Source organism: Opisthocomus hoazin, chromosome 2, assembly GCF_030867145.1.
Source record: "Opisthocomus hoazin isolate bOpiHoa1 chromosome 2, bOpiHoa1.hap1, whole genome shotgun sequence".
NCBI lineage: Eukaryota > Metazoa > Chordata > Aves > Opisthocomiformes > Opisthocomidae > Opisthocomus > Opisthocomus hoazin.
This window is the reverse complement of record NC_134415.1, coordinates 89,542,626-89,570,619: the sequence shown is the minus strand read 5'-3', so window position 1 is coordinate 89,570,619 and position 27,994 is coordinate 89,542,626. Positions and strand designations below refer to the sequence as shown.

Genomic DNA, 27,994 nt, shown 5'->3' with positions numbered 1-27,994 from the left:
ACCTGTGGAAGGTGCACCTTTGTAACTCATAAGAAAGCATCTCTTGAGGTTGTTTTAAGAGGGGAAAAAGTAAAAACTGTTTGTACTACAAGTTCAGTTTGGGAGAAGGAGGGCGTGGTGTGAAAGCTGAGTAGGCATCGCTCCTTTGCAGCACTTCGGTCTCACTGTCCTCAGCTTCTGTGATGGAGACCTCTGATCTGAGGCGTGTGTGTGAGTTACCAGGGAAGAAATATTGACTGTCAGTGTCTAAGGAGGGTCTTTTTCCCTGTAAAGCCTCCCTCATTAACATGCTTTCACCAGTGCAACCTCTGGTCTTGCCAGATATTTTCCATTGAGATAATCCCTGCACAGCTGTCTCCTATTGCTCTTGCAAGCTGACATGGAAACAAAATCAGCCATGCCATCAGCATTTAAAGATTATGGTTAATAGCACCATACAGTAAAGCACAAAAAAAACCCCAAACCCTGTTGTGATGCATATAACCCTTTCCAAAATGCAAGATTTAATTCTCTTTTAAAAAAAAGAATTATTTTTATCACTCAGACTTGTTTTTCGCAAGGATTTGACTTAAGTTATCTAGATATTTCGGATTGATTAAGCAGTTATGGGGTGCTGCTAATGGAAGTAATTACTTTAGTCCTGAGAGTACTGCAGTGTGTTGTAAAATAAGACATAACATTTCTTTAACACAATAAAAAAGGGTTTCCAAGTAAATACTCTCTCTGTTGCTGCTTGAAATGTTTATGAGTTTTGGTTTTGCAAGTTATTACTGCTTCTGCCTCTCCTGCTTGTGTAACTACACAGAGATGAGTCTTAAAAGAGGCCCATTGGGCTCTTCACACTCACTTGAATGTGTTTTTCTTGGTGCCTCCTGTTTCTGAAAAATAGAAACAGCGCTTAACCCTTAGTTCACAAATGGGGTGGTGGGACAGAAAGGACCCGTAAGCTCTGTGGGAGGGTGGAGTGGGGAGGAAATGCAGGCGCTTCAGAAGGAGAGGGGATCCATGGGGATTTGGCTCCACTGGGTCCAAAATCACGAGGATTAAACTCTGCAGAGATGAGTGCCAAGCACTACACTGGCTCAGCTGTAAGGATGGATCTCTGCTTCCAACAAGGCAGAGAATGACTGATTGGGCTGCAGAAACAGGTCTGAGAGTTTGGAATGTGAATTTGATCTGTCTGATGCACTTGCAAGGAAAGGTAAGCCGTGCTCTGGGATGCAGAAATGGAGCTGTGGAGAAGACCAGAGGAAATTATTAACTGGGGAGTTGTCACGATCTGAAGGGTCATGACAACAATCCTGACCATGGATTTTCAGGGATTCAGTGATACACAAGGACACAGGGGCTTCATCCTCTGAACTTTGCTGCTTTATTAAGGTTACCAAAAATAACACAAAATTCACCCCTAGCAAGTCTACCTGTGATCAATACAGTGACTATATATATTTCTATATCTCTTTCTCTCAAGCTATTACAAATTATCAGTCAATAACAGCAGCAACTAGTATATATGTAATATTACAGGTTGCTACAAACTTATCCCTAGTAAACTTATTGATCATGTAACAGTAGATACATTTATGGTAGATTACTTATATGCATATCTATGCATGTTCATCATATTACCGATGCCAAGTGCATCAAACCAGTCCCAGAAGGGGGCCAAACCATCCCAGAAGTGGGAGGACAAACCGAACTGACCCCAGAAGTGGGTCTGGGAGGGACCAATAAAGTAACAGACAGAGTCTCACTTCAGAGATGATCCTTGTGACAGAGCTGGGAGTCAGCCAGGCATCCCCAGCGAGGGTCCCAGAGCTTGGCTAGGAGATCTCGTAGAAAGTTCATGCAGGGAGCTCAGCCTGTTTAGGAAAAGGAAAAGGAAAACTGCATGCAGCATGGGAAATTCTCCAAAGGGAAAAGCTGCATTTTGGACAAAAATTAAGTCCTTTCTGTAACACAGAGACATAAGAGGGCATAGGACACCACTCCTTCAAGCAGCCAATAGGTGTTGTTAATTTCTGTTTTCCACATAGGACAGCTGATAGATAATGATGATTTCTGTCCTCTCAAAACAATTTTTATTTTCCATACTGTTTTCCTGTTCTTGCAGTTAGAACAGCTAATGGCAGTTACTGATCCTTACTTTCTCAGGATGTTTTCCCCTTTTTCCAGACTATTTTTCACCTTTTCAGATGATAAGTTGCTTTTACAGTCCCTTGTTTTTGCGTTTATCAATGGTATCTCAGGATGCCTCTGGTTTCTAGGTACCCAGCTGCACTTCAAAAATGTCGGCTGCGCTTCTCAAGCGTGCTGCCGGTTCCCAGGCTCACAGGCATTTTCTCTGTCAGTATTTCAGCAGACATCTCCCCTTGCAACCAGATCGCCTTTAAGGCTGCTCACATCAAGAGTCCTCTGCAAATACTCTGTGTGGTTTTGCGTAGCAAGCCTCAAAAGAAACACAGCAGAGGATGAACAAGCAGAGAGGTGGAAAAAGTGATCTAGAGGGAAGGTGAAGGAAATGAAAGAAGGGAGCGGGGACGGGGATCCCCATCCACGGGCAGTGATCTTCCATGCTTCATTGTTTTTGTTAATATATTAGAAAAAGATTAGGGGTCATCTTGATAAAATGGCTTATTTTGTGGGGCATAGAAGCAAGTGTAGTGGTTGTCTGGAGTGCAACACTGACAGTGTTGAAATCTCTGCTTATTGCCCTCGTTTTTGCACCATTATATACCTCCATGTGTAAGAAAAGACACGGAAGTCCAGTCTATTTGCTGACACTGCTGACAGATGTATCCTTTAATATGTGTTGCAATTTTTTTTTGTCATTTATGAACATCTTTGAACTAGAATTGGACTAGAGACCTTCTGTGGGTGTCATACAGGATCCTGAACAGCCATGGAACAGCAGCTTTGGTAGCTGACCTAACCTAGCACAGAATTGAGCCCGTGGTCCGAAGAGAAAAGCTCCATCCCCTTGACCTGCTGCTGTGTAACCCGAAACACTGAGCACCGTGAGAATTGTGCAGCGCGGAGGCTTCGTGCACGGCATCACAGAGCCCTTGCTACCTTTGACCCAAACTCATGGATAGAATAGGATAGGATAAAGTCCTTAAACTCACCCTTTTTCAGCAGGCTTTGTAGTCACTAATGGCTGGGCTCTCTCCTTACTAGGATTTGCTCAGAGATGCTTTTAAGTTGCTTCCCAGTATTTGGAGACCGTTTTCAGGGCTCTTCCAAAGTCTGCTGAGGCCAGAGGGAGCCCCGTGTTACACTCAGCAGCTTTGGGACCTTCCCTAAAGCAGTTCCCTGTGTGAATCGGGTGCGGCTAGTTTTAGCTTATTGACAATGATTTTACTTGGGTGTTACAGCCAGCTTCTTGACAGCAGCGCTGGGGGATCACTGCATGGGTTTAGGGAGTGAGCCTTACCATCCCCGCTGTGCTGGCCTGCGGGGCGATGCCATGCCCCGTGCGGAGGTGTGCGACCTCTGCGTTCGCTTCCCTGCTGCAAACGGGGAATATCCAGGGTGTGCCAGGCCCTTGGATATTTGTGCTTCCTTGTGCTGTTGCAGTACCCCGTGATGGGACGCAACTGGAAAAATTGCCTTCTCTGGATGGTAACGGCGTGCGCCATAACCATTTACCTCTCCACGGGTTACGGTGGTCATACTCTGCATTTCCACCCATGCTTGTCTGAATACATCTCCCTCCCACCCTGGCCACTCCATCCCTAGGATTTCACCCTGCAGTCCTCTCAGGACTAAAGTCAGTTTTCAGCTTGAGCCTCGTTAAGCTTTTAATTGACATGCTGCCTGCCAGACTCTTGCACTTATGCCGGATGCCTAGCGATATTGAGGATACTGTGCCAATACCATAACGTCTCGGGTACTCACAGTGTCTCTGTGATTCAGTGCTGAACTGGGGGGCACTGGCCCCACGACCTCGCTGCATCGCCCAGTGCTCTCACAGGGCGTCAGCTGTGACAGTACAGGAGGGGCTGTGTCACCGCTGCTGGCAGCTCCTAAGGCGTGTTTTTCTTGAAGAGAAAGAACATCTCCAGTGCTCTCTTGTCAGCTGGAAAATATTTAAAAGCTGGTAAATGTGTGCTTTCTTCTTCCCTGCTCTGTCAGCCAGAGCTTATTCTGATTGCTGCCTGGCTGCGCATCTTTACTCGTGTTTATAAAAGATAGGATCTGGCTCAAATAGAAGCTTGTGGCTTGGTGCCGGCTGGCATTAAATTATCGTAGTGGTTTTTTCTGGTCTTGAAAAAAAAAAATCTATAAACATAGGAATTTTTTAATTTTCTAGCATGTCTTTTGCAATATTTACCAGAGTTGCTCATCGCTGGCTGGGAGAGTGTGGGGTTGCTTGTGCTGGCGGGGAGGAGGGTTCAGAGCAAATGCGAGGAGGAGGAGATCTCTGTGCTGCTGCACCAACATGGGGACAGCAGAGTCCCCAAACTGAATGGCCTATACTGCCTATGCTATGGGTAATTTGAAAAGCGGTGTCTCTAAACCCATCTTTCCAGTTCGGAGGTGGAGCAGGGAGTTCAGAAGGCCTTTCCTGGCAGCAGAGGACATACCCTTGGGGGTAAGGAAGGAGGGAAGAGCAGTGGAGGAAGAAAGGGAGTTTGTCACGGAAAAGATTTCAGCACCTTCTGCTCCTAGTGAGGTTCTGCAGTCAGCTTGGGTGGGATCTGTGTGGCCTTTTAATTGATTGGCAGGTGGCTTCTGCACAGAAGATGATGGTGAGGGACAGTTCTCCCATCCAGAAGCCCCACTGTGCGTGAGCATCACGTAAAACCCCGCTCTCCCACGAGCGCAGCCGTGTGCCTGCTTCGTTCCCAAGGTTGGGCTCCAGCACTTCTGATGAACAGCAGTGAGCTGGAAAGACCTCCTAACTGGTTTTATGCAAATGGGAACGAGACATCTCATGCATGTGTGTTTGCACACAGGCACTGTCCGCTACCAAACAATAGATATTGTTTTGTTATGTAAATAGTGCTCAACTGATGAGGGCTTGCTGAGAGATGAGCTCGCTTGTACTGAATGGTTTTGACATGTGTGTGCACGCAGGTGTTGAAGGAGAGTGTGGGGAGAGTAATAAAGTTGTGAAACTTCAATGAAATAAGCCAAAAAAAAATCAAATCACGTTATATGAAAAGTAGTAAGTATGTAACCTGCATAGAGGATAACAGGGGTCAGGGCTACATGACAAAGGGATAAGCAGGAGGGGAAGAAGAACAGTTGTCTTTGTACAAGGAGATTAGTGGTGTCTAACTGAAGACTTGAAACTGCCTCTCATCTTCATTGCTGGTCTCAGTGTGTCCATGCCTCTCTGCAGAAGTGTTCCGCTCGACAGGTACAGCTTTGGAGGTCGGTTCTGGTGGTAACACGGCATCACCAACGAGCTGCCGGGTGGCTGAGAACTTACATTCAGTGAAGCTGACAGTGGAGGTCAGGTGACAGAGCTGCGCTTGATGAAGAACTCAGGGAAGCTGCAGTCGCTGTCTCCCCATGTTCGCCGCCTGTGGGGTTGGCTGTTGGTCCGGCTGCCGGCAGCCACCAGCTGTGGTGGTCCAATCTGGTTGTGGTGGGAAGCGTGAGGAGCAACTGTCATGAGGATGCTCCCTGGGGGCTGCTAAATAGTCATTGTTGAAGTAATTAATAGCAACAAGGCAGGGGGGGGAGCCCAGAAAACATTCTCAGATGTCCCAGACCATGGTAATAGTTAGGGTGATGGATCACACAACTGTCCGTATGAAAACTGAATAATTTTACTTGGTATGATAAAATGTATAATGAAAACAATAGGAAAAAACCCAGAGACCAGCATATAAGCTACCAGACTTTGATGTAGGTGTCCAGTCCAAAATGTTGACTGGTATAAAATCTAAGTCCAGAAATAGTATTGATGTTGTAAAGAAGAGTATGAATGAAAAGTGTATTGTTCTTGACTTGGTGGGGCTTTGCTGTTTTCTAGATATAGATGCTGCTGGTGTGGTTTTCATAACGATACCTTGGACTGGTTTTTAACTGTCTTTTGAGGCAGGAAAGGGATGAGAGGCAGAGTCCTTTCTTTACCAAAATACATATGTTTTTCCCAGGTAGTTTATACTGGATCCATGATGGAACTGGAGAAAAATCACTTAAAGGAAAGCAGTGTCACAGGTCTTGGGAAAACCCTCTTAAAGTCAGTTGAGAGAAATGGAAGATATTTTTGCATCCTCAGTAAATGATAAAATGAGTTCCAGGAAACTCACTCTTTCTAATGCAATAATCCACTCTGCTGAAAAATGTTGTTATTCTAAAGTGAGTACAATCTTTGTATTCATGTCATATTTTAAGTATGACAAACTGCTTTGCAAAGGGGCTGGACAAGAAAAAGAGCATTTTATAGATTTTAATATACTGTTATGTACTAATAAGCAAAGAAACCCATTTTGCTCTGAGAGCCGAGCAAAGAAGAGATGGGCAGTATCTAGACATAGGAAATTTTCTTAGAAATACTTATTAATTATTATAAAATAGTAGCTATTATGTACCCTCCCATGACAAAATGATCTGACTCCATGTCTTAGCACTGGGCTATTCTAAAATAATTTAGAATAATTTCATTCCATGATTTATGTCGCATAAAATGAAGCTACCAAGTGCTGAGAGTTTCTCTTGGACTATTTGGCATAATTTCTGGTGATAAGCTAGAAAAGAGAATTTGGAGTCCCTTGCAGAAAAGCAGGGTCTCCTTTTTCTTTTTTTTTTTTTCCTCCTTTCATCTTGTACCTTGGTACACAAGGAAAGTTTTTGTTAGCTATGTAAGCATTCTTTCATTCAGATACTAATTTGACTTTGTGACTGTACGGAGAGTGACCTGTGCTCTGGTGTTGCATCTTTTCCATTTAGCGCAGGGGACTTTATAAAAAGTTGATTGGCTCGTAGGTCTTAAATCTTTCATAGTTTTCAGCTTTTTTCTCTTCCCTCAGAGAGGAAGCTGTTTTTTTTAATCCTTTCTGTGAATTTAGGAGAGGCTATTTCCTAGCCTTTCAGTATCTGTGATGTTTGATGTGTCCTGGACTTCCCTTTGGCTTTCAAAAACCATCATTCCTGGACTTTTTCATTACTGATGTGTAGGCGATGCGGCCACTCAAGCAGCCTGGCAGCAGTTTGGAGGGGAGGGAGCTGGGGAGGAGGAAGGTGCGTAGAGTGTTTTTCGCCTGCTCTGCCAGTTGCATGGGAGAGAGGCCGGAGCTGTGAGCTTTACGTGTCGAGCTCTTCCCAGCCAAATATCTCCTATAGCATCCGTAGGGCGGCGTGACTCACCGAACCACAAGCATCGTCCGTGGGGATGCCGCTGGACCTCAGTGCCTGCGGACGGTGCCTCGCTGCTGCCGGTTGGGAATACTGATCCACGGTCAGCCTGTCCTTTTCCACGCTCCGCTGATGGGGTGAGCAGGTTGTCCTCGGAAGGGATTGCCCCGCAGCGGAGCAACTGCACCGGTGGGCATCACACCTGGCCGGCTTCCCTGGAGAGGCTCGGGAAGTCGATGTTGCTTTCCCGACCTGCCCCAGGTAAGTAATCTGATCTTAAACAAAGAAACACAGAGACGGCTGTTTCTTATTTCTAAACACGTTAAAGTCCTTCTTTTTTTGTTTTGAAGGCAGAAGGTTTGAATATTCCCGTGCTCTGTGCTTCCCCCGAGCTCCCGGATTTGGGGGGTGATAATGAGGGATTTAATTCTGGGCAGCAGGTGCTGGCAGCGGGGATGCGGTGCAGCGCCTGTAATCGTGTCGTTAGGTTCATTTTGCACCATCTGGGTGTGAAAGGGATGGTCGAGCTCTTAATTGTAATCCTTGAGCATCTGGTACCTTCCTCCTCCTGCTGAGGCTGCAGACGTGTTCAAGGAAAGATGCTCGGTGTGTCTGAGGCACGCAGAGAGTTAACGCTGGCGGGGAGCGATTCTGCTGCCTGTTGAGCCGAGGAGGGGCTTCCGTGGGGCCGCTGCACTGGGGAAGGGTCTATCGGAGGGGAACAGGGAGGTTGTCCCCCCTCTCGCTGCCACTGGTCACCCACCACCTTTTCCTGCCAGCTCAGGAGAAAAGGAAAGTTGGTCTGGGCTTCCTACCCTGATTGGACGCGCTTTTCTGAGTTGCAAATAACCACAGCCGGGTAGATGTAAAGCAGCTTGGGGAATGTGACCTGTTGTGGAAGCGCCCGTCTGCGAAACAGCCCTGAAGCAGGAGCCAGGCTCGTCATGACTGCCCTCTCAGAAAGGGGACCGATGGCTGCCAGAGACTTGGACAACATGGGAGAGATCTGTAAAAGACCAACAGCTGTATCGACTCCTTAATATGCTTTTGTATGTGAGGAGGCAAGAGGCCAAACTACATGGATAAGCTGTGCCATGGCAGTCCATCACTCCAGTGTAGCAGAGCATGGGAGGCTGAGGAGGCTCGTGATCTCTGGGTGGAATGTACTGCAGTAATGGGAAGGCAGCGAGAAAGAGGGAGAAAAATCGAACTAGGGAGTGAGTACAATTTCCAGCATTTACCTTGCATAGGTACGTGCCTGTTAACTGGACTTCTCCCTGGCAGCGCTGAGCTTATCGCTGTTGCAAGTCATTTGAGGTATTGGGGTGTGTGGCTAAGACAGAACACGCATCTGTTCTTTCTGCTGATTTGCTCAGAAATGTCAGCGTGTCAGGAAAGTGCTTGCATGGGGCTTTTGCAGTGAATATGAAAATTTCTCAATGTCAGTGATGCTATCTTTTGAGTTTAGGGGTAAGAAAACCAAACATGGTCTGCCCACAGATGTTTTAAGATGCACAGAACTGGTTGTCAGCGTGTGGGCAGCCAGGTCAGGTGTAAGGATGGGGACAAGCAAACGATGGTGCAGTTCACCTGGACACCACTGCTGTACGGGCAAGGGCTGGCAGAGGAACAAACCACACTGCTGCCTGAAAAGCTCATAGAGAAATTTCCCTGTTGTAAGGCTTGCCCTGCACTGTGTGCCGGTCACGGAGGGAAGGAGTGGGATGTGCTGCTGGGCTGCGGAGATGCTGATCTGGGATGTGATGGGAGGGTCAGGGAGAGGTTGGGAGCAGGCGGACTGGGCTCGGGGGGTTCAGATTGCTTCCATAACATGAGTCACTGGAAAGCAAATGCTTAGGGAGTTGAGATCAAAACTTGTGTGGCTTTTCACAGATCAAATTATGAAGTGTAGGCCATCTGTATTTCTTGGCTTTTTTACGTGGTTTGTACTATACTGGGCACATGACTGTGCCGGGGGGACAGGGTACAGTGTGTACAGTGCTGGCGAAGGACACAGGGGGTTTTTCTTCTTATTTCCATCTTTTCCATGTGATCGGGGTGTCCAAACTGTCCCTCACGTTGACGGTGTGGGTGAGACTGGTCCAGCAGCACAGGGTACAGCACCGCTTCTCTGTTGTCCCTTGTTGTGGTGCCTTTGAGGCCCAGAAAGTTTTTGTCTTGTTTCTCTGAATAAATGTGCAGCTGTTTCCATGTTGCTTGAGACATGTTTACACTTAGAAAGCAAGGGGAAGGTGAGGAAAAGCTAACCTGAATCTTTTACCTGGAAATAGTATCACCTGATACTTACACTTAGAAATCAGGAGTCAATTATCTGGAGTTATTTCCTGGCTTTGATGTAACTTTTTTATTCACCTTGGAGAAAGCAGTGACTTTCCTGTTCTTTAAAGGGCCTTTTTCTAAAATGCCTGTAATATTCTTGAGCACAGGGTGTTACAAGAATTAATGCTCATAACGTGTTTTAAGATTCATTAATATAAATTACCATAGGAGTGCAAATTAAATTCTACTACTACAGATTTACCAATGTGGTTTTAATATACGTGATCAAAAATGTTTAGTGTAGATCAGTGATCCTGCAGGGTCCAGGGACTTTGGATACCACTTTGGTGACACGGAAGATCACAATAGCCTATTACCCATTCAGTTAAATCTTTTTGTTGCAGAGGTGTACTGGTGGGTATGGTCTTATAACATTGGAGTGATGTTCATTAAAAGGTCTCACCCTCAGTATTTAGAAGACAGGGAGTTCGTGTGCCACAACCACCCATGTTTTCTCCTTGTTGCTGGGAATGTCTTCCTGGTATGAGGATGGAAATTAAATCTTTCTGCTGTTCTGGCAATGATCTCCCTGCTGAAGCTGTTAGCAGAAATGTCAGTACTCTGAGCAGTGGGATTGAGTACTCCGAGGGGGGCTAGTACTATCAACTAAACTGGGACAAATCAATTTAGGGGGGCAGCAAAGCCATTAAACAGTAAAAGCTTTTAGTTTTTGCTGTTTTGAGATGGATTCAAAGGGATAGCATAAGGGTGAAAGACACTGTATTCCACTGTCAGTCTCCACGATCATCTAGTCCCCGTGCCAGTTACCCTGAGACTACACAAAGCCTGCAATACTGGTAGCTGGTAAGGAGCGGTGCAGTGATATTTCAAGAGAGAGAGAAAGAGAAATCATCTGTATACACACTGGCTGTCTTCAAGGTGTTTCTCCTGTAATGAAACAATTAAATACCAAAGTGTGAAAAGCGCAGGTAGAGCTGAAATCCTCCCAAACTGGGCAGGTTCTGGGTCCTACAGCTCAAAGTGGTCTGCGGACATGTTTTTTGGAACTATGTCAGAAATCACTTCTCGGCTGCGATGGCTCATTGGACGGGTCAGTGGAGCCTGGGAAGAAGAACATGCTCCCAAGTTTGCATGACAAGTGGTAAATCTGAATTGTTTCTGGGGTCAGTGTGGCGTGATGTCAGCACCGCGGTGGGAACATCATTTCTCGCTGACAGCAGAGAGGAGTGTTTCCCAGTTTCAGGCTGTGATCCCTCCCAAAGGTGTCCTTGGGATGGTTCGGGGGAGGAGGCTGTGAAGCATTTTATACTCGTGAGGGAACAGTCAGCTGCCTTTAATTGCTGACTGCACTTAGTCCTCCCAGGGCAGACATTTATGTATTTATATCAGCAGCCAGTAACTATAACCTATTCTTGTTCCCTTGGCCAGCACAGGCTGAGCTACTATTAACAGTGGAGGTAGTTAACCTGTCCTTGGCTAATTAAAATCTGGGAGACCTGGGGGGAAGGAGAGCATGAAAGGGGGCCACACAAATACAGGCTAAGCCAAGAGAGAGTTAAGCGCTCTCAAAGTTTAAGGACTTTTGTCCCAAACTAGGGAAATGAGGGCACATTGAAAATGTGCTACTGTCTACATCCCTCCGCACTGCAACAGAAGTGCAATGTCTTCAGAAGGCTCCGACGTCTTTTTTGTGACCCCCTCCCAAAGCGATGCGACAACAAATGCTCGGGGAGGAGCTGCTGCAGTGCTTCCGTCTCTGAGCCCTTGCTGACGGCAGTGTTGTTTTCTGCTCCACAGGTCCAGAGGATGGCATAGCAATAACGTCGCCGTCCAGGGAGCTGGGGTCCTTCCTCGCCTGCCTGCACGCTGCTTGAACCGATCCCAAGCCTTTGTTTTTGGACCGAAGAAACCTGAAGACCTTTCTCTCCTAATTCATGAGCCAGCAGGATGTGGTCGCGGTGCTTTCAGAACGCCTGCTCGTAGCCGCCTACAAAGGCCAAGTGGAGAATGTGGTGCAGCTTATCAACAGGGGTGCCAAGGTAGCGGTTACCAAGGTAACAAGAGAAAAACGCTTTGCAAAATCCCTGGGAACTGACATAACTCCTAGACCATTGTCTGTGAAAGTGCCCTCGTAGCTTTACCAGTCTGAATGTGACTGAGGTTAGTGTTTAGATTTCGTTAAGGCTTATGCCTAATAGCTTATGTGATTTTACAATATCGTGCGTGTCTGGTATTTATTCCCTTTCCAGCGGGCGCAGCTGTGGTGGACGCCGAGTCCTGAGACACACAGTGTGTCGACAGAGGGGCAGCAACATTTTGTCAAAGCGTGCATTGACTTTTGAGCGCTGTGTGAACTGATGAATGGAGCGATTCATCGCTGTCGAGGGAAGGCGGTTCAGAGGGCCCATCTTTCTGGGTGAGGGGATGGGGGAAGGCCACCTGTTGCGGCAGGGTAAAGGTACGCAGAAAGCGTCGCATGCCGCTGAATTCTCTTGGTACAGCAGCCTCGCTTCTACCCGACATCTTCCTTCCTTCGTGCTGCGTAGTCTCCAGTCAGTTCCAAACCGTGTTCCGTGTGCCTCCCAGATAAGGTCAGCATCAAAGGATTTCTCTGCTTAGATATCAGGAGAGTTCAAACCGATATCCACCTCTTCATAACTCTCAACATGTTATAAATAATACTAGCATATGAAAGATGAGATGGAGTTAGCTGTTGAAGAGAAAGTTTGATCAGCAAAAACCCTTAAAAAGAACTAGGTAAGTTAGATCTTTAGAGCTGTAACGTAAAATTTGGGACATCCTGTTTTGGTGAACTATCGTTTTCCATCCCTATCTATTTTTATTTGTATTTCCATAGTGGCTTTGAACATTATATATATGGGAGCTAATGTTTACAGATAGAAAGCAAATGTGAGTACCTTTGATAAGTAATCTGTCTCTTCCTCTTTTTATCTGTCAGTGACAGTTGTTTTCAATCCCTTTACAGTGTGTGAGTTGGAGATAGTATTTATTTTGAAAGCTGGAGTGATCCAAGGACAACCGGTGTTTGCAAGTTTTGTTTGCCAAAACTAAGTGGCCCCTTGTTGGTAGATGCAAAGCACAGACGTAATAAACGTGAACGGTCCCATAAAGATGCCTGTTTGGCTCTGTTGTCCAAGCAGCTTTGTAGCTGATGAACAGGTATTAAAGGTAGTCAGTAATAGATCAGGAAATACTGACTGACAGCTGTCTGAATGGTAGCTTGGGGTTTTGTGGTGTTTTGGTTTGTCGTTTTTTTCAAGATCATGAGCTTTGACACTGCTGAGGGACCTACCTGAAAATACACAAATGATTGAAAGGATGCAATGCTTTGTATAAATTTGTGCATTAATATAATTTCAAATTCAGCTTCCACACAATTTGAACATAAAATGTCATGTCCTTTGTAATGGTTGCCAGGATAATCATACCACTGATGTAGCTGCTTCATGGAATTAGTTGCCATAAGCCACAATTCAAATGCAAAATTGACACTTTCTCATTGTTAAAGTTACTATGCAATTATCAATGCCTTCTGTTAATTACAATAAGAAGCAAATTGTGTAGATCTGACTTTCAAACACAAGATCAGGTTAATTTGATAAAATGCCGATTTGCTAGAGTTGACAAGTTTTTCTTTCCTGTACGATATAGGTGGCTTCCTACTGCTTGTGCTTGCTTTGTTGTTCAACCTTTGTGTGGAAAATCAAAGCAAAGCTCGTTTGGCGGCAAAGCTGCGCCCAGGTGCAGAGCGTAGGTGTTTCTGTTGGAAAGCCGCGCTCGCTGGTGAGCTCCGAGGCCATCCCTCTCGCTGACCTGGTACCACGGGATTGTAGCTATTCCTTCCTAGAGGTTGTGGGTCATCGCCATGGAGCCTGGGAGGGGTGGTGACAAAAGCTGTCCCTCTTGTCATTCTGGGTGCCCCCTTGCACATCAGCAGACAGCGCAGACGAGGTACTTGGGTAGCCTGGTGACAAGCGCTGCTCAGAAGAGATGAAGTCAGATCAGCAAGACTGTGGAGGACTGCCCAGTGGAGCGGCGAGGCTCTCGGAGGAGTGGCTGACGCTACATGCGTGGGGTATTTTGGAGGCACACAGGCACTTATTCCTCCCATGCTGGGAGCTACATAGAGGTGAGCTCAATGTGAACCAAGAGGTGTGAGACCAAGCTGCTGCCCTCATCAAAGACCATCAGTTCAGGCTCAGTAATGGCCTACCCTGACCTACACGGCATCCAGTTTGCATCTGGACCCAGCCAGCTAGCTGCACAGGGAGAGCATGTGCATATTTGCCTATGAAAAGCTGTATAAACATACCCTGGAAGAGCTTGGCTTGCTAATCTGGTGACACACAAAGGCTGGAAGGAGGAATAGACATTTAAAGTCAAGGACAAGGTTGTGACAGGAGCAAGAATGTATAAATTAGCCTCAAATATATTTAAACTGGCTATTTGAAGGGATTTTTTAGCCATCAGAGATCCAGGTTCTAGTGCAGTCTTTCAATAAGCAGAACAGATGCAAAATAAGAACTACTTTTGGGATAGGGGTTGTTAATTTTAAGATGGAAATCAGATAGCATGCTTGTTGTAGCAGACAACTATTGATCAATCTTTCAGATAAATTGAAACCCAGAGCCCTCTCCCCTCCCCAAGATAAAACTCATTGCAAAATGAAGCATAAAGATAAATATATTCATGAGCATGGCTTCGTTCTCTCTTACCTGTATGTCTTCAGCTTTCATTCGTAGTTTTCAGTTTGTTCTGTCAAATTAATTTTAAATTAATCCCTTTGGAAGGGTTTGCTCCAAAGAAGAAAAAAGGGGGAGGGGTGTTTGTACTTGTGAGCCAGAATTCCTGCTGAATTCTGTCCAGAGTTTTATTGGAAGAAGACATGCAGAGACAAAGCTCTTTGGAGGGAGACAAAAAGTTCCCACATCACTTTAAGCCTTAAACGTATTTCTGATGTGCATCTGTGAGCACAGACTGATTCTTGTGAGAAACACCATGCAGAGCCACAGCTTGAAATGACCAGGATCTAGAGCTAAATGCTAGAGAGTTCTTTATAAACAGGATCGATAGAGCATGGCTTGAGAAAAATGAAGCGTATTTTCTGTAACAAACCAAGTACTATTAAATGCTTGATAGCTGGCAAGCTCGTCTGGGTCTATTTTTAATATATATGTGGAAGGTTATGTGATGTGGTTAAGTGCTGCTTCAGTGAACAACAATTCAGCTGCAAAACAGAGGTGACAATAATGAAATACTAGTAGATGATTTCAGAAGAAGAATATGAAAGAAAATTCAGTGGAGAATCTCATTTCACCGTTTCCTTGGGGATGCACTTGTTTTGCTTTGGCAGCGTTACTAGCAAGTTACCTGTGCAGGTGAAGTCAGTACGGAAGGTTACACTCCAGCATCTTCCCTGACTCCAGCGAAGGACGCTGGGGCTCTTTCCACCTTTGGGGGCTTCTGAAATACGAAAAGAGCAGCTGATGGCCAGTAGCTCACAGCATTGCTGATGATCTGATGCCAGGGAGCCCAGAGTAGGAGAGAGCTGGTGGCCCTGCGTTGCACATACATCAAGCGCTCGTCCTGGTGCTGGGATCTCTGCCACGAGATGTGCGGGGTGGTGGCCAAGAGATGGTCTGGCTCTCGGAGGTGTTCTGGTGCTCAGCACAGGCTTCATGGCTCTGCTCTTCTCAAAAGGCATCTTCTTGACCAGGGTGTTCTCTTGCTGCTCTGCCTGGTGGGACAAAGAGACAAGTTCCATTTTTTGCCTTTGTCTGGTGTTCTTCACAGGTGTGAAACTTCACGCTGTTTTCTTTATGAAGAGGGCAAAAACTCCCCTGGACAACTGATCATACAAATTGACTGATCCAACAAGCAGGTGCCTTTATAAAGTATTTTGGTGAATATTTTGCAAAAGATGGAAAATTAACAACTGAGCTTGGTATAATTAAGTCTTTTCTTCCAAGCGAGAAAGCTGATCCCACCTTTCAGTTGTTCCGTAGCTGAGCTTCCTTTCAGTAAAGTCACTGACAGCTCTGTCTGACATTAAAGAGCTGGGACTTTTGCTGAGCTGCCTTGCAGTCCTCCTAGGATGTTGTTTTCCTTTTCCTGGATTATTTTTCTTTGGTTTTCTGAGTTGAGATAGGTTAGCATAAATGGCTGAGAAGCACTAGAAGTGGCCCAGGAGGAACAGCAGTAGTGACATCTCAGATCAGGCTGGCTCTTCTCTTGATCTTCTCCTCAGAATGGTACCTGGAGGATGGAGAGAAGTGGGATTTCACCACCCAGGCGTCAACTTCTCGTGTGTCCCAAGGATGCCTGGCTGAAACAAGGCACTTCTGGGGGAACAGCAGCCCATGGGGTTGCTCTGTGCCTGGAGATGAGATATTCATGTCTGAACTTTTCTGTGCTACAGCTCCGCTACAGCGCTGGATTTCACTGGGGTGTTGCAACACGGGGTGTAGCATTCAATAGTCAGAATTAATAAGGCCAGAAAAAGCTGTATATTATCAAGCACGGACAGAGGAGCGTGCCACTTCTCTGTCAAACGTCATAAAGATTGCCAGAGAAGTCATAAAGGTCGTACAGGCAGTTTTAATGCGATTTGGATAGTGCCATGAATATTTTTTCAAAGGGAAGCAGAATATAGCTTTTCTGCAGAGTGTAGAGTTAAGATCATAGCTATAAAATTGAATTCTGCAGAGAAAGGATGATCATTTAGAAAAAAAACATAGAAATGCAAAAGGTAGTGCTTCTGTTTTGATTCAGTAATTGTCTTTGTTTGATTTGATTTTTGAACTAGTCCTGTTACGAACCTGCCATATGGCAACACTTTCATAATGCTGGGGTACTTGTAATCTTGTCATCAGCATTTCAACTTCAGAGCATGCTGAGTTGTTTATAACAATATTTATTTTTCTTTTTAACTTCAGACAGAAAAAAAAAAGAAATATATTTTGGTACATTCACATATTTTTGCTCCTTCAGTTTGAAAAACTACTTCTGTGTGTTTTTAACAATAAATAAAAATAAATGAGAGGGGACTAGCAAACATTTAAGGGCTCACTGAATGCCTGCTGAGGTCAAGGAGAAACTTTCCGCTGACCTGAGCGGGCAGGTTATTCCTGGAGAACAGTCTAACAAATCATCAGTGCGAACAATGTGACAACACTTGGTTTGTGCTTGCAACTTTTGTAATAAAACACAGAGAGGCATGTTTTTGTGTAAGTGCAGACTGGACGAATAAATACCAGTCCTTGTGCAGCACAAGAGCAGGGTGAGATGGAGAACTGAATATACTTGGGTAAAAGTGTCTACAAATTCATAAACACAAGGAAAGATCATGCGGCTCGTGGTGCTAAGGCCCCCCGGTACGGATTTCCTTGCAGAGTGCATACACTGGCAGCTGCTCTAAGAAAATTCTGCTTTTAAACCGTATGTATCAACAGCTGCCCGATGGTGTCTGGAAGTCAGAATACAGACTGAATACAAACAGAAACCCTACCCTTGGGTTTTACTGCTGAAATTCATGTGGCTGTTCCGTGTGCGTGGCTGCAACCCGATCCGCCCGTAGCTGTAGCAGCGTGTCACGGTTGTTGGAAGTTGCAGCCTTGGTGCAATAGGTCCCATTTGTTTTGTCAATAAGCCTGTGACATGGGAGTATTTGTATGATTTGTTGCCTGCTGAAGCAATTATTTACATTTGAATAGAAGTCCAAATTGCATATTTTTTTATATGAGTGACTGCTTTATTGGTTCATTAATCCCAAGTTGTAGCAGTATCTCATTTGTATTTCTGTAAAAACCCCCAAACCATCACAGTCCTTATTTGGAAAGGCTCACAAGCTTTTAAGTTGGTAATCTGCATGTTAAGCAGTCCCTGGTTTTAGTGTTGTCTCCTTGCAGTGAGCATCTAGGAGACACTCTTGTTCCTGTGTTTCCTTCCCCACTAGGACCCATCTGTGTATTCGGGTAAGCCCCCTCTTTGGTGCTGCAGTGGTGAGTGCAAAATGTCTTGATGGAAGTATAGCTGCAGAGGGAAATTTGTCTATCTGCCTTCATCTCTCTTCCCCCTAGATATTTTGGGTAGGATGCATTGTTGTGAGAGAATTTTTTTTTTTTCTTTTAAAGAAAGTCCTATTAGCCCATCAGCAGTGTCCTTCACACTCGGTGTACAGGGCTGTTGGTTTGACTCCCGGACGTGAAGCAGAGCCTCACAGGCAGGCAAGAGCAGCTCTGGATGTTGCTGCTGAGGCTTTCCACTGTGGCACAGACCTGTAAAAAGTTTCAAAAGACTGTGGTGCTCTAAGTTTTGTCATCACAGCATGATGGACACCCAAATTGCCTTGTCTCTCACTCACAGTTTGTTTTGGATTGGTGTGTGCATACATATGTACATACCTGTGTGTATATGTATATGTTTGCATTGGGAAGTGGGTGGGAGTATTTTTCCAGTGTTTGCATTGCCCGTACTGAAACACTGTCCAGCTGTACCACCCATCTCTGCTCTCATTTTGATGTTACTGGGAAGACAGACTAAAACTGGCATTGCCAGTCCTTGCAGGGATATGGTTAATCTTGAGATGGTCGGTGCTCTTCCAAAAGGGCATGTAGTGACGGGACAAGGCATAATGGCTTCAAACTGAAAGAGGGTGGGTTTAGATTAGGTATAAGAAAGCAATTCTTCACTGCGAGGGTGGTGAGGCACTGGCACAGGTTGCCTAGAGAAGCTGTGGCTGCCCCCTCCCTGGCAGTGTACCAGGCCAGGTTGGATGGGGCTCTGAGCAACCTGGTCTAGTGGAAGGTGTCCCTGCCCATGGCAAGGGGCGCTGGAACAAGATGATCTTTAAGGTCCCTTCCAACCCAAACCATTCTATGATCCTGTGAAAAGCCTGAGCCTCTAATCAGTGCAATGTGCTGGAAATGATCCTCCTTTCCACTCTCCCTTCCTAGCTAGAGCCATGGTTTTCCTTTACACTGTCCCTTTGTAGTGGAAAGAGCTCAAGGACTGCACATATGCAGTAGCTCTGGTCTCTGAAGGTCTCTGTCTATGGGTCTCCGATAGGTGGGATGCCACTGAGCCTGTTTTTGGATAGAGAACCTCGAAACACACAAACTCTCTGGAATAAAAATCATCCTCTGGTTTTCCATTTCAATAACTCATTTGTTTTGCTTTTTTTTTTTTCTTTTAAACGAAAATGTGAGTTTTGGGGACCTGGCTGAAGTTTTTGAATGCTTGGGGATGATGATATGGGAAATGCACAGTTGATGTAAATCCCTGTTTGCTGTGATAGGAACAGCCAGGCAGCCCTTGCTCGCAGCTCTCCCTGGCCCCGTGGTGGCCTCTCGCAGCATGTGCCCTCTCCTCCTCCAGCACCCATCTCCTGGGGCTGGCCATGAGCTTGGGGAGGCTGCCCAGCTATTGAGAGCAGGGGGCAGGTTGGTCCCAGGGACAGGAGAACCTGGTGCTCCCTGGGGTGAAGGCAGCCTCCTCCAGAGAAGCCCTTTCCCTGGGGCAGCTTTACTTTAATGTGCCTTAAGGCACTAAGCGGGCAGGTGAAGGTCGTGTGATCTTGATCTTCTGTGGTTTTGCAACCTTTTCTTCTGCTTGTGCCCTGCTGCCGGGCACGCTCTGCGTGGCGATTGCCGAGAAGGGTGTGTTGGGTGAGGGAAACACGTCCCTGCTATTGAAACAAACTCGTACGCTGCTTTCATAGTTTATTTTGAACACTCTACCTTTGGCTGCACCTCAGCATTTTTTCAGTGGTTAGAGATGGTTATCTTATCAGAAAGTTTCCCTGCTGGGATATATTCATGTAGTTGACGCTGTTTTCCTTTTAAAGTACATGAGCTGGCTTCAGGTTCGGTTTGTTTGGGATTTCTTCTGCTCTGTGCACAAATTGCAATAAATTGTTTTCATGATATATTAGTAACCTGCTGGGAAGTGAGATGCCCGGATTAGGTGATTTACTTACTGCCGTTAAGTAATGTAGAAAGTCAGAACCAGTAAACCTGAACGTGCTGGAGCACATATTTGTAGTCCAAACATATTGTTCATAGCTGGGAATGATTTGTCAATCTGTTGTCTTTTTTTTTATTTCTTCTTTCTTTTTTCCTTTCTGCCACCCCCCCCAGTGTTGCCTGGAGACTTTTATGCCTCCTGCTATTGAGTTACCTGGAACAGCGACGTAGCCCAGGCTCTGCTCCAGGCTGATGGAGAAGGGAACTGCTCAATGCCCCTCGCTGTAGGGCCAGGCGTCTGGGGACCGTAGGGACCTGTGGCCAGAGCGAGCAGGGAGCGCCCAAGCAGCAGGCTGGACGGCACCCTGGGGCGGTGGTGACAGCCGAAAGCGAGCCCTTCCCATGCCTTCAGCGGGGCGGGAGTGGACGTGTCCCACGTGGGAACAAGCTGCTGCTGCCTAACAGGAGACAACGTTTGGGTTTTGAGAGACCCATGTGCGAGCCTGGGTGAGGACTCTTCCTTTAGGTCTGACCCTTCAGGTCAATAATGTAGGACAGTTCATCAACTTTTAATGTTTTCAAAGCACGGCACAACTCGTCAGAAACGACATTGACATCTTGTCCCCAGCCCTTATGTGGATTTCGATGCTGGCTTTCCTTTTTTCCCTGAATTCCTGAAGCTTTACCAGCTATGCGGTATGGGATTTGCTGTGTGAAAACAATCCCATCTTGAGCTTGGTTTTTTTATTTACTTGAAGAAGCTTTCCCACTGGGGAAGTTGCTTAAAACCTCAAGAGCTGGTTGTTGCCTTCTTCTTACTTCAGGCCACTGGTAGTCAGCCAGCTCTTGAGCTGTTTGCTCCTCCTGTAGCTGATGTATTAGGGCCCCATATCTTCCTTTGCAGGGTAATCTTTGCGTGGAAAAATAGACAACCACAGCAGCAGTGAAAGAAATAAAAATAGAACAGATACAGGTGAAGAGGAATGTAACTCTTCTATCTCATAAAATGCCTGGTGTAGAAAATGGGATTCTTTGTGAAGATACTCTGTGATTTTTCCAGTGGCTGGAATTCTGTTTTCTTAATTGCACTGGAATAAAATTTGAAGTGAACAGTTTTAGAGTGTTGCTGTTTAACAGTTCTGAAGGTGTTTCAGTTGCTTTTCAAGTTGATGCTTTGAGATTTTTATATACACACGCACACACACACACATATACTTCCTAGAGCAGGAGTTAGTTCTTGGTTCTACCTTACGAATTTTCTTTCTCAGGCTGTATGGGTTAAATTTTTAGGGAATCTCTTCTTGTAGTTCTGCTCTGTGGTCCAGCCTGCCTCTTACAATCTCTTCCGTCTTTGAGCCTCTTTTCACAGTGGTTCTCATGACTCTTGTAGGAGAAGCAGCCTATTCCTCTTTTCCTGAAATGCTTCATTTTAAGTGCTGTCAGAGGATGATCAAGCTGGGCTCAGTTACAAGTAATTATTGTTTTCCTCTTGTCATTTCCCTTAGATTTTTGGAACCTGTTTGTTAGGGAGATGCTTTTTTTTTTTTTTTTTTTTAATTGACTTTATTGTCAAATTTCAATCTTTGGGTTTTTTTTTCCTCCTAAAACCATACAACGTGTATCCATCTCACTAATTAGAGCTTTTCTGTCCTTCTGTTTATTAGGGTACTATCCTTGATTACACTATAGTTTAAATTACTCGTGACTATTTTAGACTCTTACTGTCATGTGGATTAGAGCTTGGTAATGTTTAAAAATAAACATTGTCTAAAAAACCTGGCAGATCTTTGGCAAAATGAGGTTGATTGTCGTACACATGAAGTCACCTGGAGTGACTACAAGTCTTCCATTCCTTTTAAGGGGAGCATCCGTCATACACAAAAGTCCAGTAATTCTTATTTCTGTCGCAGAGATGGTACCCATTGCAATATCTGAATTAGCCTGCTATTGCACCTTTGCCGTAGAGAGTGAAGTTGAAAGCGGTTGGCAGTTCTGTGCTCCAGAGGGACAGAAAGAAAAGGGTAATGAATTCTCTTTAGGCATGGACACAAAGCCAGATCTGGATTTATAAGGAAGTAACCTTATGTGAAAATAACATCCCTTTTGTAGAGTTTCATCGGCATAAACTGAGATGTTGCAGAAGGGTGAGGAAGAGTTTTCAGCGTATAAAAACTAAGGTAAAGGCTTTGCTACAATAATATATGCCAACTCCTGCTATTGCAGGCTTCAGAGAGAGAAGTATGAATGGAAGAATGTGGAAAAGAGGATAAAATTCTGGTCAACAGCCATGCATAAAAATTCACCTTAAGGTATTATTATTTTCTTCTTATTCATAGCATGGCCGGACCCCCCTGCATCTTGCTGCCCACAAGGGTCATCTCCATGTTGTCCAGGTTTTGCTGAAGGCTGGCTGTGACCTGGATATTCAGGATGACGTAAGTAGATACAGCCTTCTTGCTTGGGGTGGGGGGGAAAAGGTAATTTGCAAATAAGAGTAGACCTTCACTTCTTTGAAGTAGGATTAAATGAAAACGAAATGTCTCTCCGTATTTTCTGATTTGGAGATGTAACCTCTAATTTGGAGATGCAAAGCTGCGTGGGAGACAAAGTAAAACGCGGTGTTTTCCAATGAATCGTTTGGTCCTCGTGCTCAAGAGCTCTTTATAAGAGCTCTGGTTGCGCCAGGCTGGTGTAAGTAGCAGTGAGAGTCATCGTCTGCCTTTTGGTGCAGAAGTGAAGTAAGAGCTTGCCGTACCACACGTGAACCCACTGGAGGATGCCAGGTAGGGGACACCATCCCTTGCGGTGTTTGCCTGAAGTGGGAGATGCTTTTTGTGTAGACGCATGCCGCGGCGTATGGAGCATGGAGCAGCTGCCCGGAGCACTGTGTGGCGTCGCGGGGGAATCGTCCCGTTGGCAGCCGCGCTGGGTGCGGGGTGGTCGCATCTGTGAGGCTGTCGTGTGGCAAAGAATCAGCACGACGAAACCAGCTTTGAATTTAGCATTTGTTTCCATTTGGTAAAATATGTAAGTTACTGGAATTTCTCAGCTTTCCCTAAGAATAGTTCTCACCTTCGACCAGGCTTTATGGCACGTTGGAGTGACTGGTAACACGGTTTTAATTACCTCCCTCTGATGAACGAAGGTGTGGACTGAAATGTGTGACAGCGGTTGAATAACCATGACTTCTTCAGACTCGTTGCGAACTTCTGATAGCACGCTGGAACAAGTTTGAGGAAGGATGGCGGTTGTTCCTCTGTAATAAATAAGGTGAAGATTCTTCAAAGGACCTAGAGGTCCAAAGGTGGTTAGCAGAGGCACCAGTATGACTATTAAAAAGACAATGGGAATGTCTAGGTGCCTTTTGAAAATCCCCTTAGGTATTTGTTTGCATCTAGAGAGCCTTAAATATCTATAGAAATTGGAAAACTGGTTTCCTTCTCTGCATGAGTAGCTGCTTCCCTGTGAGACGTGAGCAGTCTGTCTGACAAGCCTAGGACTGGGGTACTGGTGCAGCCAGCTTTCTACTGGGAAACTTGTTTTTCTAGGGAGAAACTTTGTTTCCTGGGCTCTTTATTCTTTCCATGTGCCCGTCTGTGAAACCGAGGAGGATTTGCAAGTGTAATGGGAGTATCAGTGTATTCAGATGTATCCTGAGTATGTTTTTTCGACTTCTCCCAGCAAAAATGAATCATCAGGCATTTAAGACAAAATTGCAGGTACTTTACAAGTACAGTCAGTTTTCCTGAGAAAAGCAAGTTGCTGCTCTAAGAATGCAAGAACTTCCACTGATTTGCTCAAATTGGGTTTCTGTGAAAACATTTTTTTTTCTAGTAAGTCTGGGGTTTTTTTAATCCTCTAGGAATAAAATCTAGGTTGTTTATATGTAAACGTGATAGTCATAATGGAAAAACAGTAAATCGGTGTTTAGCATCATTTTAGTTTAGCGAAGAGTCTGCACTGTAGCAATATTTAGCTTGGAGAAGACCTGTTTCACTTGCCTTGCAAGCTTCTGTGGGGGGCTTTGTTCACAACAGCTGAACACCGCTGCTAACTGTGGTGACTAATCCGAACAGAATAGATGCATGCTTGATTCACAGATGTTTCTTTAAAATGTATTTTGCTTTTAGCTCCATATTTAGTACCAGGAATTTGGTTAGGGTTGAGGAGAGCCTCAGGAGTTGCTGCTGAGTCTCAGAGGGGGTGTTTGGATTTGTCTCGGGAGGAGGAAGGCTAAGACTCCAGGTGAAGATTTTTTTGCTTGTGAAAGGTATTAACTAAAATATTTCTGCTTTCCTTCTACATAGGTCTTCACAGAAAGTTCTCTATTTATGGTTTCTCCTTATATAATTCATTTTTACACATATTTATCTCCCACAGAATATGTTCATGTTCTCTTTCAGATGCACTCTATTGATTACGCCTTTTGTCACTTTTACTGTGTGCTTATTTGGCAGCGAAGGCATCTTAGTTTCAAGTGTTGATTAACATCTGTACATTTCATTGCTGTTTTTCAGGAATGCAGATTTAGGTTCAGAGATGAAATCGCTCACGAGTGTGGGGAGTATCATATTTAATTGAAAAGGAAATTACTTAGTTGATTTTTGTCTGTGGCATTGTTGTGATAACACAAAAAAACTCCAGGCTCTAAAAAGATGACCTATATTTTATTTTTCTGAATAATGAGAGATACCTAAACACATTTTGTTTCAGAGTTGACTAGCTAATGAATGAGTGCAAGACTAACTTCATCTGCCACACGATAAGCAGAAACTTAAAAGTTGCTAAATTTTGTGGAGAGATTGAAACACTCACTTCGTGTTCTGCAGCTACATTCTTTAAAACAGGCTGAGACCCATAAGAATTAGTTGAAGAATGACCTCCAGTGGCCTGGAGTGGGATTATTATGAATTTCAGCCGGTCGAGTCCAGCTCTGTAGAGTATGCCACTCCGGGAGCTAACTCCTTTCTTCTCCCTGCCAATACTGAAAACTCTTACTGGGATCCCAATGCCATCTCTGAATGGTCCATGAGTGTCCATACAGCACACACCTCAGAAGTAGTCAAGGAGAAGGTTGTCCCGGTGAAGGAAACCAAGGATGAAAAAGATAAGAGAAACCAGAAGAGAAAGGCTAGGAAGGAACCTAGAAGATCAGAAAGAGAGAAGGAGGTTAGAAACCTTGCGCATCGACCCTGCCTTGAGCTTGACGTCTCCCGTGGCTGCATGCTGCGAAGCCTGGGCCTGGCGGTCCAGCATGGCTGGGCTCTTCTGCGGTGCATGACTGCATGGCGGGCTTCGCGCTGGGTGCTCCGCATCAAGTTCCCTGCCCCGTACGCACGCTCTGAAAAGCTAACTGGGAAAACAATTTAATTTAAAACCAAGGCCTCAGCCTCCAAAACTTCCCTTCTGGAAGCTGCAGTTTAGTTTAAGAAGCAGAAAATTAATTTCAAATGGAACAATAACCCAGGCTTCGTAATCATTTCTAGCTGAATGTAAATATACGAAGTGGCTTATTCCTATACTCCCATTTCAGTCTCATTTAAGCTGTAATTTGTTTTGTTCGTGACTATTTTTTTCATGCCTTGATCACTTCTGCTGGTCATGCATCATCATTTGTCGTTCGGAGTGAAGTTGTTACCGTGTGTCCTGATGACTGCCCTTCTTTAGCAAAGGAGGAGGAGAGCAGCACAGGGATGCTGAGAAACACCAGGGCACGCGCGGCTGCCTTTGGGTACAGCTGCTTCAGGATATCCACGTATGCTTGTATGCTCCAGTATTTAACACTTAGTTATATTTGAATTTTAAAATATTTTTAGCCATCCACCGTGAATTTAGTGGTTTGATTTCATAGTATAAGACTTTGTGAGTGCCACCCAGCTCTTTGTGTCAGGGATTGAACGCGTGAGTTTTTGCTGGTTATTCTGGTGCAATTCTCCTGTAATGAGACAGATTGGTGATTCCTGACAACATGGAAAGACAGTGAGGAGGCAAAGTGTGACACTGGAGAGGGGCTTTAAAGGAGATCATGCAACTGATGGGCGCTCTGGAGAATAGCAGTGTGCAGCAAAAAAAAATATGGTAGTCATAGTATTTCTTAAATCAGAGAAAGGAAAAAGTAATGTGTATTACAAACTAGGGTAAACCAAATCTTATTAAATTTGGGCAGTAGAGTCTTCATAGAGACTCTAGTAACCCAGGACAGCTGGCAAAAGTACTAGTATCTACCTGAAACCCTTTTTTGTAAGTTGCTTGTGTTGTTTCCTTTCCCTTGGGGTGAACTTCAGGTGTACAATAGATGCCTATCCAGTTCCCAGGTGCCTGATCCCAGTGGCTGCAGCCACTGCTTTACGTTAGTCAGCGAATGAAGAGACTCGAGGAGGTAACTGCAAACACCAGGACACTGAGCAAGCGCCACCAGCCTAGCCAGCACAGAAGTGCTGAAGGGAAGGGGTAATGCCAAAATCCACGGAGAAGGTCCAAGTTTAAGTATCTGCTTTTCTTCAGGACGCCCAGCCTGTAGCCCTCTCCCGAAGGCAGGCATTTAAGCTCTCTGTGACGATCACGGTTTCACCCTTTGGAAACGAACCTGTTGGTGCTGGGCCGTGCTGTGCGTCAGCCCCGTCGCAGCAGAGCGCGCGGGGCGTGCTGTCCCGCACCCTCTGCACAGGGGATGCTGGTTCCCATCCCTGCCTCCCACCGGCATCTCCCTCTCTCTAGCCCAGTGAAGGCAGGCGTTTTCCTTCAGCACAGCAGCACTCCCATGGCAAGACAAGCTGGGCAAGCGCCGTCATCTCGGCGAGAGTGCTCGCAGAGTGAGAGGAGGGGAGACGGCTGCAGCAGGGCTGGGCACGGGGTATGGGATGACCTCCTCAGTACCACCATGGCTGCGGTGCCCTGTGGTGGCATGAGAGCCGAGGTGTCCAGGGCATTGAAGTGGAAACGACCAAGCTTGAGTTGCTTTCAGGGCTAGGCAGCAGCTGAGGAAGGGGATTTAAGATGCCCCACTGTAGACTGAGGTGCCTTAATTCTACCAAGCCTTGCTTAAGCACCTAAGTGTCTTTTTGTTTTCGGGTCCATCTCTGCATTTAGGCAGACTCTGTTGTTTCTGTCAAGGTCACATCTGCATGACACAGCGCTGGAGTTATCTCTCTGCATTTCTACTGATCTGCAGTCTGTTACTAAGGCATAAATCACGAATAGGATCGTAAGTTGTGCCCAACATAATAGTCTGGGCAGTTAATATGAACTTACTGCAATTTCTCTCTGAGCCTCTGGAACAGCCCCTTAATGCCTTGCTAAAGGCAGAACTCCGGTGAGTGCTTTCAGAGACAGTTACTTTAGCAATTAATAAAAAGATATGTGAGTCAGTGATTACACTGTCTGAAAATTCATGCTGTGAAAAAAATATAACTCATCTGTTTAATCTGACTCTGTAAGAGGCAAGAGAGGGGTTTGCTTCTCTGCTAACGGGGAGGCAAGGCAGGTTAGAAACATTGCGGTGCAGGCAGTGTTATTTATAGGTGGGCTATGCTGGGTCACTCCATGGCTCACACGCAGACACCATCGCAAGCTGATGGTTCAGCTTCCACAGTGCCTTGAGCCGTTTAAGGTTAGTGTGTGTGCTGGAGCCCAAGGGAATGGTCGACCAGGTCCTGTCCTGAGGGCTGAAGGGCCTGGGAGTAGCAGGGACCTTCACCAGGACATTGATCCCTGCCATGTCTTCCCTAGGAGGTGCCTCAGTCCAGCTGAGGCAGGGTTTGAGATATCCTTTGACACTCCTTGTTATGTGGATCGGGTATTTATTTCCCTGGTCAGGATGCTGGGTGGACCTTACTCGTAGATGCTTGGCTTTCCCCATGCTTGTGTAGGGAGGATGCCAGCACCAAACCCCACACCTTCGGCAGGAGGCACCTCAGCCTGCCGTCTGCAGGACTTGCGTCGCTTCACCTACCCAGGCTTCCATTTCAGGGACCAGAATATGGTACGAGAAAAAGCCTGGGCATGGCTGAAGCCATCCCAGGGCCATTCTGCAGCCCTGGCAAATGGCCCCCCAGCACACGGGCTAGGGTCCCCAAGAGAGACCTGTGCCTGCAGCAGGGAGGTGTGCTACCCGCTTCCCAGATATGTGTTTGTTTTTAATTTACCTGAGATGTCATTAGAAGTAGCTGTCATATCTACAAACCCCAAAAAGCTGAATGGCCTTTGACCTCACTACAATTACTGTGACGGGGTTGGGCTAACGACAGAACAGCCCTGGGTTAAACTGGCCCAGCGAAAAGATCCTTAATTACAGACCAAATCCAGTATAATCCGTTCCTGCCCCCAATTTGGTCTTCTCCACGGTCAATTTTCCGGGCCATAAAGAATTTGGAACCAACCATTCATTGTTCAGGCTCCAT

The 27,994-nt window shown here is 45.7% G+C and overlaps 1 protein-coding gene across 7 annotated transcripts in view; it reads left to right on the top strand.

Moving 5' to 3' along the window:
* ANKRD6 (ankyrin repeat domain 6) overlaps nucleotides 1-27,994 on the top strand; it is a 112,757-nt gene that overhangs the window by 64,677 nt on the left and 20,086 nt on the right. For 3 of the 7 annotated variants that reach the window (XM_075414369.1, XM_075414372.1, XM_075414368.1), the window contains exons 3-4: nucleotides 11,410-11,666; nucleotides 21,932-22,030. In XM_075414369.1, coding sequence (XP_075270484.1) covers nucleotides 11,547-11,666; nucleotides 21,932-22,030 — 219 coding nt within the window. In that variant the 5' untranslated portion in view covers nucleotides 11,410-11,546. Of the gene's footprint in view, nucleotides 1-7,233; nucleotides 7,573-11,409; nucleotides 11,667-21,931; nucleotides 22,031-24,424; nucleotides 24,765-27,994 lie in introns of those variants that run through there. The other 4 variants (XM_075414371.1, XM_075414367.1, XM_075414366.1 and 1 more) reach the window with 2 other exon arrangements.